Consider the following 17,798-nt stretch of genomic DNA (forward strand, 5'->3'; position numbering starts at 1 on the left):
TATCCTCATCCATTTCCATGTCCTAGTGTATGATAATGTTCACTTAAAGACTGTCAGCGGCAGGTTGTAAAACAAACCATACAAGTCAGCGTTAACAGAACTGCTGTGCCCCCGGATTCAGTAAAGTCATGTTCAAACACCTGCTTATGGTTGGCATAAGTCATGCGTGCAGTAAAGGCAACACAGCAGCAGTCATTTAAGACAATATGCCATGAAGGCAACATGTTACATTAACAGTTTAAATGTGAATATGAGCATTCACAGGAGCCACGATTCACATGCTTCTCTGAGTCTGAATAAAACAGTGTTGTCTAATTGAGGCTCATATGTAATTAATGGCTTTTTCTCTTTGAGTGAAGCTCCTCCCAGGTCTCCTACTGTGGAGCTGCACTAGCAAGGGAGAGGTGGTATCTTGCAAATGTTGCCTCCTTTTGAAGTTAAACTCTGCTAATATACTGTGTTTAGACTCTAATTTGTTTTTTTGTTTTTAAATGAAGACCAATGCTTAAACATCTGAAAGCAAGAGCATCGGTCTTTGTTTATGGAGGTCAGGGAAGAGCACATAGTCTCCACTTTTACAAGAATTTACTTCAAGGATTAGCGTAAAACATGTCTGAGTGATTTTGTAACAGACACTGAATACTGAATATCCCACATAAACCTAATCCCACAGTATTGTTTCATGTGGAGATTTTAACAGAAAAACAATCAGTGGAGAGTACATAAACAAAAAGGAACATTGCAGAGAAACAAAGAATAACAATTATACATCTTTATATGTTCAGACACATGCACTCACCACATACATAATATATTATAAAATAATACATTGTTCTACGTAAAGCAGAGTTTGTAAGGGGGTTACATTCCCATTACTTACCATGATGCACAACTCCTTTTAATCCATGGATGATGGGGTCCACAGCTGGATTGTCTTTTTGACCCAGCTGCAGTAAAAGACCAGAGAAAGCATTACAAAAGGGGATTACAAGACTAGAAAAATAATCTAACATGATGACTAAAAATGATCAATATCAACAAATTACAGAGGGATGGGCACAATGAGGGCAACAATGCTAAAATACAATATAATGTAGCAGCATCTAACTCCATCTAGTATTATTGTGAAGTCTGTGATGTTCCTTTTTTGGGTGAGGTTTACATCACAGTTGACAGAGATGATCTTTTCTGGTGTTGCACTACTTGACAATAATGTAACGTGTATCTTTTATGGCATTTACTACCAAATACGTTGGTTATTAGTATTTAATGCTTATTTGAAGAAAATATATAACATTTTGACCCTTATTCTAATTATATTTATTTTAAGATTGATATATTTTTAACAAAAAATAACAGAGTACAAAAAAAACACCATAAATAAACACTATTTATTTATTTATTAATTATATTATGTGAAACATTGAACACACCTGATCATTGTATGGGCTCTGTATCCTGTAGCTGGTGTTACCGTTAGATTTACTGTCTCCAGAGGACAGACACATGTGTTTATTTTCTCCTTATCTATTAGGCCTACTGTTAATTCTTTGAAATGACTAAAGACTGGCAAATATTGTCCAGCCCCACGTGCTGCAATATCCCCAATGTCCTACTTAAGAGACAAGGCCGGACAAAACAGTGTTGGGATACGGGGACCAATTTTCCCTTGCGCAACAATAATTCAGGTCAGTCAGGGGAGAATAATTGTGTGGAACTGAATGCTGAATGTGGATAATATGCACACCTTAGAGGACATTAATAGGCCCTTGGGGAGCACAGGAAGAACTATCCTCATTGATTAGAAATGGTAAATCTGAGCCAATGTGTGTGTGCCTGCTTAAAAACTCTCGCAATGTAAACTGTTATTCAGCGGATTGTGTATGGTGGTGCTAATTGCAGTAAGCAATAGGGCTGTCAGGACCCAGCAGAGGCATTTAGGTCCTTGTACTCACACGGTTTATCAGTGTCTGAGAGTAGACCTACATTACAAACACCTGTGTCCCCATTCCAGCCTCCTTCTTCCTGAGAGCTGACCCTTGCCTATTTACTATTAAGCTGAAAGTTAGCCCGCATTGATCGCCTGCCATCAATCGCAAAGACACTGCTGATAGAAATTAAGAGTGTAACATTTGCTGCTTTTGTATGCCTTTTCACAGTTGATAAATCTGAGTTTTTTTTTATGCTGACAAAAATTAGGACCGTTCTTGTCCGTTAAGAGTTTATGTGTGCGAAAATGCGGAACAATTTATGGTATCTCAGTAAGGAATCCGCAATGTGCCACAGAAAACAGCTGCTAAATGAAGAGAAACTCTCCTATCACAACACAGGTGCCAAAGACCATATGTATCACTAACTGACCTCTAAAACATGTTCACATGTTTATCCTTTTAATAATTGGACTTATGAATACAATTACAACTATCCACATTAAGTCATAACTGCCTCACCATTTTACAGTCTTTCCATCATGTTTGAATCATACTCTTATTTTTCTTAGCACTGTATGATTTCCTATTACCAACTCATTTCTGCCCACTCTACTTATATTTATTTGCCCATATATTATAAACAATTTCTTAGAGTTGGTCAGTTTAAGCATGAGCAAAACCAGTTTTAAGTAGACCAAGAGACTACAGCCATGCTAGCAGCTGTGAGGCTGTGCTTGGACAAAGTTATGCTTTGAGTTTAATGTTAAAGTCGGCAATCGAACATGCTCACTATGATAATGCTAACATCCTGGTACAAGCAGATTTAAGATTTACTATTCAACCAATGTGGCGGACAAACCATGGCATCCCTAGAACCACCCTAGCACGTATAAAAATATCTATGTTCAAGTGCACTGTAAGTACACGGGCATTTGTATGCTTTAGACCTGGTGATACCTTACCTCAAAGAAGACGGCCATGGCAGCAATGATGCGTCTCTCTTTGATGGCAGCGCTGAGGCTGTCAAAATCATCTGAATTGTAAAGGTAGATCTGCATCTGGAAGGGGAATCAAGAGCATAAACAGCTTAAGGAGTTGACAAGGAGAACCAACGGTCCTGTGATCAATCACTTGGACAAACTGCTAAGAAGCTGATGAAAAGCTGTTTTGAGGGGCATAAAAGAAGGTCTATTTATCACTCCCATAAATCTCCCATAATCTGTGTCATTCCTTTTTGTGTTCTGCCAGTCCTGGGGGATGCTAGAGAAATACAGCATGCCATTCCTCAGGGTGACTGTCCTCACAGAGGCAAGTCACGAGTTGAGAGGAACAACTGGGGGAATGTTCTTTTTTCCTGTAGAGAGATCAAAATGAATAGTATGGTTCTAATCGCTGCTTCAAATTACCTTAAATCACCCACAACATTGCTTCTGATTGTAGAACAAAGCTTAGAATGTGTGAATATTATGTGAAAACCATCATTCATCGTATTCAATAAAAAAGCCTAATTTCTTCCATTTCAAAAGCAGACATATTATGGTGGTGCTGATCAAAATCAGCAAATTATTCTAAAAGTACCAATTGGAGCTGTCCATCATCTCACTGTCTGGAGCCTCTTAAAAATGAAGTTAATTGGCAATAAAAAAGGTCCTAGATGTTGATTTAATTAAAGGGTATGCTTGCCTTTTTTCTTCTTCTTTAAAAGGACAATTAGGGGGGAGGGGGGACCCAACCACAATTGGCTGTGCAGAAAACAGATGCAAAAAGACTAAATAAATAAGCGTAAAAATAAGGATAAATCCATTAATGCGTAGCAAAGGCCTATACTAGGTACAAAATGCCTCAATCCAGATCATTGAAGTTAATCAGTTTCCTTTGAAGTTCCTTTAACTGCAGCCCATAATGGAACTAATTTGTTGTACAAGAACTCAGCAAGAAAGAGCTCCAGCCATTCATCACCCTTCAGATGTTATTAACTACATTACCCAATTAAGCTGGCCTCCTTAGGCTTCATTTACTCACTGACAATAGTTCATGTGACCTGCTCTTATTATCGGGACACAAAAAAATGTGATATTCAATTGTCAAACACTCACAGCAGCAAATAAAAATAAAGGCTGCCGAAAGTGACTTGAATCACCTGATTGGGAATCAACTTTGTTTCACTGTGTATGTTTGCAAGCTCTGGCAGAAAACCCCCTTACGGTACGAGTAAACCTGATTCACATCCACAGATATTGAGAGTTGTTGATTTCAAGCAGGACGAACAGGTGGTCTGAACAATCTTTAAGCTCTTGTTATGCATTTAGACACACACATTTTAATCTAATGTATTTAGTGGTGCTCAGCACGTAATGGGAAGCATCTCTACGGAGGTTGGGTTTAGGAAAAGAACAATGGGGAAAGGAACCGTCACACGCCGGGAGACAATCCTGCAGTCTCTGGGGGACGTGCGACAACAACGGAGCAGTTGTGTTTAGGAAAAGAACAACGGTGAAATGACACGCCTCAGGCGGGAGACGGCAATGGTCTCTGGGACATGCGCAACAACAAGCGGACGGTTGTGTTTAGGAAAAGAACAACGGAAAAATAAAATGCCACACATGGGAGACGATCCCCGGTCTCCGGGGTAAAGGTCCTGTGCTGTTTGACCCATCCACCACCGGAATATTTTGGCTTTTCAGTGCTGTGATCACGAAAATGCTTCCCATTGAAATACATTAGATTAAAATTCATGCTCACCACCAAAAGAACAAAAACAAAAAATCAAAACGAATGTATCCATGTATACAAATGAATAGATTAAATTACGTGACCATTTTGAACTGCCGTGAGACTGGGTTGTTTATACAGTACATGTTTGTTTTTGTCAGTACAAAATGTACCATACTGTTGTACAGAGAAATATGTGAAGACAAATCTTAAAATGGTAAGTACCATTAACCAACAACAGCTTGGAAGAGACAAGGGGTAACAGGTGGAAACTGGGGGACAAACAAAAGATTATTTGAGCTTTATAATTCACCTGCAGTCTTTTTTGTAGAGCAGACGGCCCACACTGTCCACATCTCCGGAGCCCTTCTTTAGTCTAAATTCAGTTTAATAAGCTCACACTATTTTTTTTCAGCAAAAAGTGAGTTAAAACACAAACGCTGAAAGCTGCTCTGCATTCCCAAGTTCCATTTAAGCACAAACAGGTGAAAAACAAAGTCATGTCTGGCATGATTTCCCAAGACAGCGAGATATTGAGGCAAGACAAGCAAACTACAAGAAAAGAGTTTGTGTGTGGAGAGGTTTTGGATTTATCACAGCAGCACAAATTTATTCTCCTTTCCTGACTTTATTTTTTACCTGTTGTTAACAGGGATATGTGTCTGTTTTACCACAGTATGTTTCTCTCTGGCCCCCCAATGCACTGCAACCTAATACATCCAAACAGACAAAACACAAGCAGATCAAGGTAATGCATTCTCCAATTCTGACTGCATGATTCAGATATTATTGCAGATAGTTGCAAGCGTCTTTCCAGCCAACCATATCCTCACTCACTCTTTCATACGCCATTTGATGAGTTTTTGGATTCAGTAACTCCATGTGTCACAAACGAAGCCATTTGCTCGTTCAGATGTGTTCATCAGTTTTCATCTCCATCACATTTATTAATGTAATCTGTATTGTTTTCTACATCATTTAGTATGTGTGTTGAGATATTTGGGTCACCACATCCATCCCTATTAGTGTTGACTACAGATATGCTTTCAGTCCTTCCGCAACTTTTTTTCCTTTCTGGAATGTACCGTACTGAACACCCACCCCACCTCATATCCGCAGTACTACGTACCCTTCTGAGGGGTGATTTGTAATCCATGTATAATTAATCTAACCTTGGTGACACACTAATATATTATGAGAAAAGATCTCCTTATGGTACCCTGAGGCCTAAAAAAATCCACTGTTTCATTTTTCATTGTGCTGTTTGAGCGAACAGGTGGTCCATCTATCGATTTCCTCACTTCACTCCCATGAAAAAGGCCGTGGTTAGATTAATGTCAAGCTCAGGAGCCACAGGCCGATCAGCCATGTTGTTTTTTCCATTTTTTTTTTCTTTCATGACCACGTTACAAAGGCAGAGCAGATTTACAATGCAGCTTTTTGAATCTGTCTTTCCTCCCCTGTACCCATGTGTAAACTGTATTTCTGTTTCCAAGCTTCTTGGCAGGTTAAATAAACACACTTTTGAGGTTTTCTTCCTACCCCCCCACTACAAGAGTAGATGCTTTATGCAGTGTGTTAGAAGCAACTTAAGGCTGAATGTGACTCATTTGAAGTGGAGAGATAAATAGACAGCAGATTGGGAAACAGTTTCTGTTTAGCAGAGACAAATAAGCCCTGGAGCTCAACCTCCAAGGGCATGCTGCTCACCTCTCAAAGAACAAAACATATACACAACACAACAAAAGCCAACCGCTGCTGTAAAAGTCCACTGTCAAACACAAACATTTATGAATGTGGAGTTTTGCTGTGCACGTGGTCTCGGATGTAATATAATCTCAAATACATCAAACTCCATCAAGGCATTCACATGAAATATGAAAATGCCACATCTTACAGGGTAAAGCAGTTCAATGGCTAAAGGCTAGATCCTGCATAACCATTTTCCCCTTCCACCATTCATCATTTGATTACCCTCTTTCACCTTCTGATTCGGAGAGTGAAATAATACATCATGTTTGAAACATGCTGGCTGACTTATTAATAAAGAGAATAATTTAAAATAAAGCTGACCTCCCACATGGTGCAGTTTCTGCATGTATGATGCAGCATGTACATAAACTGTATATAGTTAGCAGGAAACCTCTTTGCGGATATGTGGATGGAATATTCTTCTTTGTACTTCCTGTAGCAAAGACTACTAGATTTCCCTTGAGAATATGGTTGCCATGAGTGTCCGTCTTTTGTTGGCCCTATTATTTCTTTTGCAGTAATTCCCCATGGTTTCACTTAGGAAACATCCGTCCTCATCATACTAAATGTCAAGTCAGTCCTATCAGGACTGCATGCTCTTGGCATGCATGTTGACAGAAAACATAGCAAATGAAGGCTAACTCATCGTGAGTTATGAAACATTTTGAGATTTCTTTTGCATCCAAAAGGCTGAACCTTCACGAGTGCTGCTGTGCATTTAGTCACATTCAGTTTAAAACGCCTATGCCACTGGGAACAAAAACACAGATTCAATGCATAAGTACAAATACCCTAAAGCAACCCTTTTTTGTCTGATGTTGCCCTTTATTTAGGCCACCAGTCATGTCTTTCTTTTCTTTCCATCTTCCTAAATTTTATTTTGAATTGACTTTGAACTAATGTTTATTTAAGCCTTTTAAATCTCTAAAGATACAATTATATGTTTTATACTGTACAGGACACAGTTATCCTACATTGTCGGTGTTTAGACTTGGCTCCTTTTTCCATTGTTTTGTAAGGTTTGGTCAAAGTTTGCATTCATACTATAATTTTTTCTAAAGATTATTTTTATGGGCATTTCTGCTTTTAATGATAGGACAGCTCAGATATGAGAGAAAGGGGAAAGCCATGCAGGAAATCTTCTTCACAGGTTGGACACAAACCCTGGACCTGCTGTGTCAAGGAATAAACCTCTATGTGTGCCTGCTCTACCAACTGAGCTTACCAGTCACTTCATACCATAATATATCCATTGCTTTTAGCTATCTATTTAAACTGTTCCACTCCTTTGTAACCTTGTTTTTATGAACTCTAAGAGGCAACCTATACTGTTCAGGTGTTACAGCTGACCTAAGTTGGTTGGATGAAAAACAATAATTTCTATTCTTGTTCATATTATTTTATATTTACCCTGTATACACAGATGTGTGGAATTTCTTTTCTTTTTTTATAGCTCAGCTACTTCACAATCTTTTCACAAAGCCCCATCATAAGGTTCCATAATTTCATTAAGAGAGCGTCATCCTTGTAAACGCCAAGCACATTAAACATGAAATCCAGGTCAATGCAAAAATCTTGGTCGACACACAAAGACATGTTAAGCTTCAAATATATATTTTACATCAATAAATTATGTATATGACGGCCATCGTTTTCTTCTTCTCGCTCAGCTTTTTTTCCCCCTCACGGCTCCCTTAATTTGTCATAAAAGTGAATTCCATCGTCTTATTTAGAAGCACACCATCAAAGGAGCCATGCACATAACAGCTTTATAATGGCTGTTTATAATCCGGTGCCCTTTAACACCACATTGAACACAAAGTGATGTGGCTAAAATAAATCTAATTATTCAGTCATTTAGCATCAAAAGCTGTGCCTGCAGAGAGGGCTCCAAAGAACAGAGCCAAGAAACAAACACAGGAGGACTCTTGCTGTGCGTTTGGAGATAGGCACACTAACAGCCATTGCATGTTGTCATACAGTGTTATATTTACACTAATTATTAACCATTTTACAATAGAAAGCATACAAAAAAACATTTGATATAACCCCACGAAATGTAAGCGTATGACACATTTGCAAATTCTTTTAGATCATGAAAATAAATGGGATTGCAAATCATCAAAAACTGAAAGGCACTAATAACTTATTTCCTGCACCACATAAAATGACAGGGATTTCTGCTTTAATCCAGACGCTAGAACAAATAATTCCAAAAGGTTTCAGACTTAATACCCTTTATATCTGTAACAATTGGGTGATCATTTCTTTCCAGCTCTTATTTATTACTTGCATGCTGTTATCCCTTCCTTTGTCTTGCTATTTGTCTTTTGGCAAGTGACTTTGTGCAAAAAAAATGTTAATCTTATTAAACTTTACTGCTACACTTTTTTGTCCCCATCGCATTTTCACTCTGCTTTCAATGATGCAATATCCTTGACATTCTAATGTTAAGCATTACATTAACGCACATCTCTGTAGTATTTTCTCACCACAAGCACTTATTCTTCTATTTATGCTTCAAATTGTGAACTTTTGTTCATTTCATGCTCAACATGTTGGACATTCCTGCACACCCCTGTACAGCTCTTCCACTTAAAAACAGATTTACTTATAAAAAAGATGTATTTTTACATATTTCTTATATTTTCATGTTATATATTGTACAACTAAAATTCGTTTTTTTGTGAGAGCCTTTGTGCCTGGTACAAATATATTTCAAACTCCACACATTTAGCCACATTTTTACAAGGGGTGTTACTTTATTAAAGCGTAACTCTCACTAAATGCAACCTAAGGTCTTTTTGGGAACATACCCGAGTCAAACTTTCGCTTAAAAGAATAATTAGGACAAAAGCACCACTTTTAAGATTTATTGTATTGTTGTTTTTTGCTCAAACTGCTTTTTGAATGGGAGTACTAGGGGCACTTCTGTGATAGCATCAAAATCAACATATTTAAAACAATAAGAAGGCTCAACACAACATGAAACTTTGCTCTAAGTATCACTAGGGGCTCTGCACATTAACACATTGAGAATATTGTTTGTGTACACAGGAAATGTCATTCTTATATGAGGCTCCTTTTTCAACTACAAAGTCAATATTGTTTTTCACTAAAAACCAAACAACAAATTATCTGTACATTTATGGAACTAAGCTTTAGGAGCTTTCCATCTTTACTCTACTCCATTGACTATTTTTGACTGGCGAGATGGACGTCGACCGGAAAAACAACAGCTACAGTGAGATGTTAAATTTCTTTTTAGTAAAATCTGTGTACACAAACAGTGTTCTCAATGCTCAAGTTCATTTTTAAAGCCCCTGGTGATACTTCGAGCAAAGTTTCATGTTGTATCAAGCCTTCTTAATGTATAATAGTGATTTAAATGCGATCATAGTGGTGCCGCTAGCACTCCCATTTGACTGAAAACAAAAATACAGTATATCTTAAAAGTGGCATTTATGTCCTAATTATGCTTTTAAACCAAAGTTTGACTCGGGTACATTCACAAAAAAGACTGGTTGGTTGCATTTTGGCGAGCGTTACGCTTTAAGGAAACTGCTGATTTTGTTTAATTGGACTATTCACTGGGTCCATTTCAGCATTATTTGGAAGCCAGATTTTACTTAAAAATATATTTTGACCACAGTGAATTTACTTTTCTACAACAATCCTCGGCCCTTAACCTAGGGGTACTTCTTGGACCCCATGTTTAACTTAAATTTAGAAGCATTAACATGTTGCCACAATTCTGTACCAGGTTCCAATTGTAAGTGTTGCCATTTGTCAAAGTGTATTGTAGTGAAAAGATGATTTACCTCCACAGGAAACCTTCTGCCATTTATGCTGTGTTCTGAGCCTGCCGATCCATTACTATGGCCCCAGTGAAACTCCATCTTCTCAGCCTTAAAACGCCCTGGCAGTCCAGCACCTCTCACAAAGTAGTCATCCTTCAGGAGAACAGCAACTGGAGGCCAAATAATAATCATGAAAATAATAATTAAAAAAAGATGGATTCTACAAAGAATGAACATTAAGTACACTCATGCTAAGGAAGTCAAATAACTTATTGTACAGAAGCTCAGAGCGGCAGTGGCTGCTCATCTTTTTATTTAATGCCTGTTATCTCAAAATCAAAACATAATTCTCATTATCAAAATGATCATGTTTTTTGTAACGACAACTCAATTATCTCATGTCAAAATAACCCATTCCAATTCAATGATATCAATAGTTCATATTTATTCTATAAGCTTCTTATGCTGAGACAATGCACTTTGTTATCTCAAACTACAAAACACCATCTTTTTGCTATGATAAAATGACAATGCAATACCTGCTTCCGATACCAGTTTATTTGTTCATCAGTTTTATTGTTAGTATGAACAAACAACTTGACAAAAATGGTAGACTAGCTCTGATTTGTTTTAGTGTGTTTGTGAACTGTGCAAACTCCACATTTCCTTTTCTTGATGATACTGGATGGTTAAATAAGCTGCCTTGAATACAGACTTGGTTTTCTTTTGAAATTATTACACAGAAAAAAAAACTTAATTGGGGCTAAACAATGAAAGTGCTTTCATCATTTAATTACAGGCTATTTAAAGAGCTTAAAAAAATCTCAATGATCTTCACTCACGGAGACGGAACAGCAGCAAGAGGGACATTTTGCTACCTGGCAACCCACAGCCGGACTGTTTGTTTTTTTCTATTGGAAGCCCTATGCGGGACTTCATCATCGATAGATATAAAGTCAGTGGTGGGCACATTCACATTGTTGCAACTGACAGCCTCTTCCAGTGGCCTTGACGTCTGTGGGAAGCTGTGGTGAACAGCTTAAGGGAAAATCACTCTCTTAAACTTGTTGCGTAGTTTGCTAGGAAGACATAATGGCATCCGCCTGTTTATTTTGCAAGATTGTAACGCCGTTACTTCAGAAAAGAAAGCTTTTTTCATCCCTTTATTCAGAGTGACATTAGATAGACAGGAAAGGTGGGAGAGAGATAGGGGATGACATGCAGCAAAGAGCGGCAGGTCGGATTCAAACCCGGGCCGCTGCAAAGGCCTCAGCCTACATGGGGTACATGCGCTTACTGGTTGACCTAGATGTCGCCCCATAGGAAGCATTTGAAAACATTTGATCCAAGGTATTTACCAGTTTCTGCATTGATGAATGTTTGACATTTTGGTCCAGACGGTATTGTAATACACAATGGGGCTCAAAAGTTTGGGCCCCCCAAGGTAAAATTTGTATAATGTGCATAAAGAAGCCAAGAAGGCATTAAATGACAGATTAGACATTCGTACGAAAAGTTAGATTTTATTTCCATTATTTACACTTTCAAAATAATATCATCGTCTGGAAAGACCAGGTCAATCTTAAGGTTTTAAATGCCCAGACTCATCTGACCTTGCCCCAACAATCAGCACCATGGGTTCTTCTAAGCAGTTTAAAGTCTAGAAAACTGAAAAAAGTCGCGCTCACAAAGCAGGAGAAGGCTATAAGAAGATAGCAAAGGGTTTGTGGTACACCATTCCACTATAAAGAGATACTTGTAAAAATATGGTCTTCATGGAAGAGTCATCAGAAGAAAACCTTTTCTACATCCTCACCACAAAAATTAGCGTTTGAAGTTTGCAAATTAACATCTAGACAAGCCTGATGCATTGTGGAAACAAGTTCTGTGGACCAATGAGGTTAAAAGAGAACTTTCTGGCCGCAATGAGCAAAGGTACAGAACATTTGTAGAAGAAAGGGCACAGAATTTAATGAAAAGAACCTCTGTCCAACTGTTAAGCATGGGGGTGGATCAATCATGCTTTGGGGTTGTATTGCAGCCAGTGGCACAGGGGACATTTCACAAGTAGAAGGAAAAATGGATTCAACAAATATTTCAGCAAATTTAGGATGCTAACTTGATGCCATTTATGAAAAAGCTGAGAAAAAGGAAGGCTTCTACAAATGGATAATGATCCTAAACACACCTCAATATTCACGGTTGACTACATCAGGAGGAATAAACTGAAGGTTTTGCCATGTCCTTCACAATCTCCTGATATCACCATAATTGAAAATCTATGTAAAGAAATTAAAAGAGCAGTGCTTGACAGACAGTCCAGAAATCTCAAAGAACTGGAAGACTTTTGTAAGGACGAATGGGCGAAGATACCTCAAACAAGAATTGAAAGACTCTTGGCTGGCTACAAGAAGCGTTTCCAAGCTGGGATACTTGCCAAAGGGGACAGTACAAGATATTAACTCTGCAGGGTGCCCAAACTTTCGCAGACGCCATTTTGTTTATTTTCTGTTATTTTGTACAGCAATATTTTTTACAGTAACTGGGTTTCCAGGGGTTTACCATTTTGCACGACGTTGTGGATTTTATTGTTCATTATGTCTTTATATAGCCTGAGGGCTCTATCATTGTATTTGATTTCTGTCAGCATTTCCTCTGAGTATAGTCACAGTTTTAATTTAAAATTTAAATTGAACCACTATGAACCACAAAAAAATGAGTTTTCTTTTTCTGTGGAATGGTCCTTTTTCTCATGAGCCGGCTATTACTATTAGGTTACTCACGTAAAATGTATTTATGTTCCTAGGAGTTTTAAGAAAACGTTACCCAATATTGTCTTATCAATTAAATGCCTGAGAGTTAGAAAGTGAAACAATAAATAAACAAACATTTAACTGCATAAGAATTATTTCTGCAAAATTGAACTTGGCAGATACAAGACAACAACTAAACTTATTAGATAACAACTAAACTTTTTTTAGATACTTGTGTTTGCTTAAAGAGAGATGACCCTATCAAAAAGTATAATCACGGAAGGGATGACATCACAACTTTACATGTTGTTGTTACTTCCAAAAATGGTCCAGTAACTACACAATGTCTCATTTTTTTGGAAAGAAATATCATTATTACTAGCTCAATCCCTGTGCACTTTTAAAATCTTGCAGTGGATTCTGAGAGGGTTTTTTAGGGGTCATAACATTATCTCAATTTATAGTGGCCCATGTAATCCTCATCCTGAGGTTAAACGACAGACATGCTGTTATGAGGTATTAACAACAGGAATGTGGTTCGGCCTTAAAAGTTCAGTCCTGTCTGCTTTTCCTGGAAGCCAGCATGTACTCAGCGGTGTCAAGTAAGGGGAGTTTAAGCTGTTACTTCTCCAATTTTCAAAGGCATCTAAAACACCATGATGACAAGGCCTATTATTATTTGTGGTTACATGTTAATGTATCTATAAACCTTTACCACATCTACATTTGACATCATTAGCTCGATTAGAGTCAGTGTTCTGTCTCCCCCACCATTACAGGGAGATTTAGTCAGATTCTCTGGATAAGGACAGCCCGCTTTTAATCATATCACACAAAGCAAACCAAGAAGAGGAGCATGTGTACAAGAGAACAGACTGTTAGAAAACACAGATGACATGTTAAATAAGATGTGCAGGGGGAATGGAAGGAATCAAGGTAAGTGAAAAAGATCACCATGTGGTGATTACTACCAGAAAGAGTTTGGTGAGTGAGATCCAGAGAAAAGGAAGAGAGAGACAAGGAGATGAAGAGGAGAACCTTGTGTGATGAGGGATGAGATGAGCCCTTGACCTGAGGCAAGAAAGACTCTACCAGCAGTATTAATGTGCCAGTGTTGTTTAAGCTGATTGGTCACAGTTTGAAGGAAAAGGTCTTAGATGGAGATTTCCAAGACTGAAAGCATCGGGTCAAAGTGAAAATTTGTATGCATAGGAAAGAACTACCCATCACATGATCATAATCGTTGGATAACACATACGTATTTACAAGGATGGTAATTAATCTGTGTTTCTGCTGTTGTTGAAGTAATGTAATCCTGTCTGCTACACAAGGAAAGTCAAGGAAAGGGGATGCTGGCTCTGGTCCTGGGAGTTTCATTAGAAATGCGGCCCTGGGTGTGTTTGAACCCTCCAACAGCAGAGCAGGAATTAAAAGCTAAGCCAAAAAGACCTTGAATCACAGCCAGCGAGAGAAAAGGGAGTGTGTGTGAATGTAAATCCTTGATCAATGCAGATGTCTCTGGGGCCTTACGATTCCCATGAGTTTGGTTGAGGGTTGTTTGAAATTTTACTGAGAAATGTTTTGTTGAGGAAAGCTGCTTGAATGGCAGCCCATCAGCTCGATCTCAAAGCGGGTCAAGTCAAAAGGGAACATTGTGAAATCAATCTCCATTAACTTTAAAGATCAATTCATTGCATTCTTAATTACAACATTGACTTTTAAATAGTATAAAGGATGTTAAAGCCCCTCTGTGCAGGGTTTGAACATTTGGACTTCAACACCCCAAGGTGGCAGGATAAAAAAAGACACTGTGGAAGACAGCCATGTGTGCCATTGTGTACAGCTGTAATGTTTATCAGAGAAAATGTATCTATAAAGGGCAGGAGTCTCTATCTGTCTGAATGTCTGACCCAAACGCGGAAAAGAAGACATCACATGCAGCAAAAAAGTAAACATGGAGGCCACTGGGCTCTATCGTTTGATATACATTTGTGTGAATTAAATAGGGCTGTCCCCTGAACGTTCACATTGAATGATAATAACATAACTGTAAATTAACTAAGGAAATGCACAATGAAGGTAGAAAAACAAAAGAATTAAAAACCCGCAGAGCTCAGGGCTTCACGGCTCTCAAGCATGATGTCCGCAGCAGGCTACTGCTGATTAATACGCCTATTTGGAAAACATTACCTCCGCTGTGTATTGTAAGTGAATTCTTCTGTGTATTTCTGATCAGTGGATATACTTTAAAACCAAACTGTTCTTCAGTTTTTTCAAAGAGGACGTCACTCTGTGGTTGCAACTAAATCATGTATGTTGGCCATACTAACTTATAACACTAATGATATTTCCTGTTGCAGTATCAAACAAAAAGTTATTTAAAAATACTCTTCTGTCTTTATTTTAAATAAAAAGGTACAGTAATTAGGACAGCCCTCCAATTAAACTTGCCACACAGACATTTCACGCAAGACGCCCTTTATTGTTGTTTGAAAACCTGCACTTATTTATGGTATAAAAATAATTGTTTGTTTTTAATGTAATTTTGTGTCTTTAATGGGTTCATCATGGTTGTTTTATGTTGTCTGTGAGCCCTAACCGAAGCAATTTTCAATCACTATGCATGTAAAAAATCCTGATAAAGCCAGCATGATCACATTGGTATGAGCAAAGTTTACTGCTCACACGTGATTTGTCATACTTTGGTGCATTTCTGACGGAAGGTTTCACGTTTGAGACAAAACATTTGGGACTACAAGCATCCCCCAACTGTACATCAACTGTTGTGGCAATACATGTAAACAAATGATAGAAGAATCCAGAAAAAAAGTAGTCCTAGTCTCACAAAAATATGAATGGACAAAGAGACATATGACAACATGAGAGGAGATACTGCATGGTTAAACTTCCATGATACAAATTGCTTGAAGCCATGATCATAGTTGACAGCAGTCAGGTAATAGATGAGAAAAGTGTCCTTAATGGGCCTCTGCTCGGCTCCTGAGGACCAGTGCAGGAAATAAACACACACAATAAGCTTGGATACATTCGGCTATGTTTGACGTCATCTTCAACAACTTCAATTCAACAACTCAAGATTGTCAAGGAGGATGCATGAAAAAAAAAAAAATGGACTTGACAAACACAACGTATAAAGGCAAACAATATGCCTCTGAAGGCCAAAGATTCACTTAAGAAGAACAACACATCACATTCAAATCTCTAAAAAAGTTTTTTTTTAAAACATGAAGGACAAATATCTGCAAGGAACAATAAATAACACCAAGCAAGTAGAAGCAGTCCATTATCACATTCATCCACATTTTAAGTGATGAAGCAATCATATGCAGCCCTAAAAATCATCGTTCAATCAATGACAGTTTTCCCACTCCTTTTGACTTTATTCCTAACCTTGTTTTTAAGGCTTTGGTAGCCATCCATTCTAAAAACAAGCTTTGTTCTGAAGTGCATTTCATCGAGTAATGTACAGTGAGGAAAACAAGTATTTGAACACCCTGCTGTTTTACAAGTTCTCCCACTTAGAAATCATGGAGGGGTCTGAAATTGTAATTGTAGGTGCATGTCCACTGTGAGAGACATAATCTAAAAAAAAAATCCAGAAATCACAATATATGATTTTTTAACTATTTATTTGTATGATATAGCTGCAAATAAGTATTTGAACACCTGTCTATCTGCTAGAATTCTGACACTCAAAGACCTGTTAGTCTGCCTTCAAAATGTCCACCTCCACTCCATTTATTATCCTAAATTAGATGTACCTGTTTGAGGTCGTTAGCTGCATAAAGACACCTGTCCACCCCATAAAATCAGTAAGAATCCAACTACTAACATGGCCAAGAACAAAAGAGCTGTCCCAAGACACTAAAGACAAAATTGTACACCTCCACAAGGCTGGAAAGGGCTACGGGGGAAATTGCCAAGTAGCTTGGTGAAAAAAGGTCCACTGTTGGAGCAATCATTAGAAAATGGATAAGCTAAACATGACTGTCAATCTCGCTCGGACTGGGGCTCCATGCAAGATCTCACCTCGTGGTGTCTCAATGATCCTGAGAAAAGTGTGAAATCGGCCCAGAACTACTTCTTGTCATGATGTCAACATCTACTTGTCATGTTATGTCATGGTAATTCCAAAAGGGCAGTAGTAATAGCAAACTATAGTTTAATAAGCAAAACAAAAAAGGTTCCTCATTTAGAGTAAACTAATTTTCAATTTCAAATAATGTGAGGTGAATTTACTAAATATTAAGCTGTCCTCTTCTAAATAGTGTATGTATAATAATATTTTGTGGTTAGCCATCTAAAATTCCTTCTGTACTGTCAGCCAGCCATGTTACTTCCATCTTTGTAAATAAGCAGCCCGCAGCATTGCTCGGCTGTCCCAGCAGTCTTGGTTGTCATGGAGGCTGACAACTCTCATTATGATCAAACGCAAAAGATGAAACTAGTCTCTGAGAGAAACAGTGCCAGAAGCAAAAGAGATCAATTAAGGTCATGGTTTTCACACCAATGGTCCACAGATTAGCTGATTGAAAAGGAAAATAATGGCAATGGTTTAAAGTAGCAGTAAATCAAGTAAGCTTCAAAATATTTCTGAAAAACAAGGCATGCCGGCTGATACAAAGAGGATGGGAAGAGATGAAAAAATCCTAAAAGACAAATTATTATGTGCGATTGTTAGGTGCTTCACTGAAACATTGGGGCCTGGATTTATAAATCTGTCAAGAGGGTAAGTGATATGGATTATGTCCTATCACACATATATACTGTATATATCTCACACACACACACACACACACACACACACACACACACATATATATATATAT

At 38.0% G+C, this 17,798-nt stretch overlaps 1 protein-coding gene across 2 annotated transcripts in view; it reads right to left on the reverse strand.

Moving 5' to 3' along the window:
- The window catches only part of ca16b (carbonic anhydrase XVI b), a 100,005-nt gene that overhangs the window by 30,110 nt on the left and 52,097 nt on the right, over positions 1–17,798 (reverse strand). For both annotated transcript variants that reach the window (XM_034870222.1, XM_034870224.1), the window contains exons 4-6: positions 10,217–10,365; positions 2,894–2,989; positions 881–947 (exon numbers count right to left, since the gene is read on the reverse strand). In XM_034870222.1, the coding sequence (XP_034726113.1) occupies positions 881–947; positions 2,894–2,989; positions 10,217–10,365 (312 nt within the window). The remainder of the gene's footprint in view (positions 1–880; positions 948–2,893; positions 2,990–10,216; positions 10,366–17,798) is intronic.

The sequence above is a fragment of the Etheostoma cragini genome, chromosome 4 (assembly GCF_013103735.1).
Source record: "Etheostoma cragini isolate CJK2018 chromosome 4, CSU_Ecrag_1.0, whole genome shotgun sequence".
Taxonomy (NCBI): Eukaryota; Metazoa; Chordata; class Actinopteri; order Perciformes; family Percidae; genus Etheostoma; species Etheostoma cragini.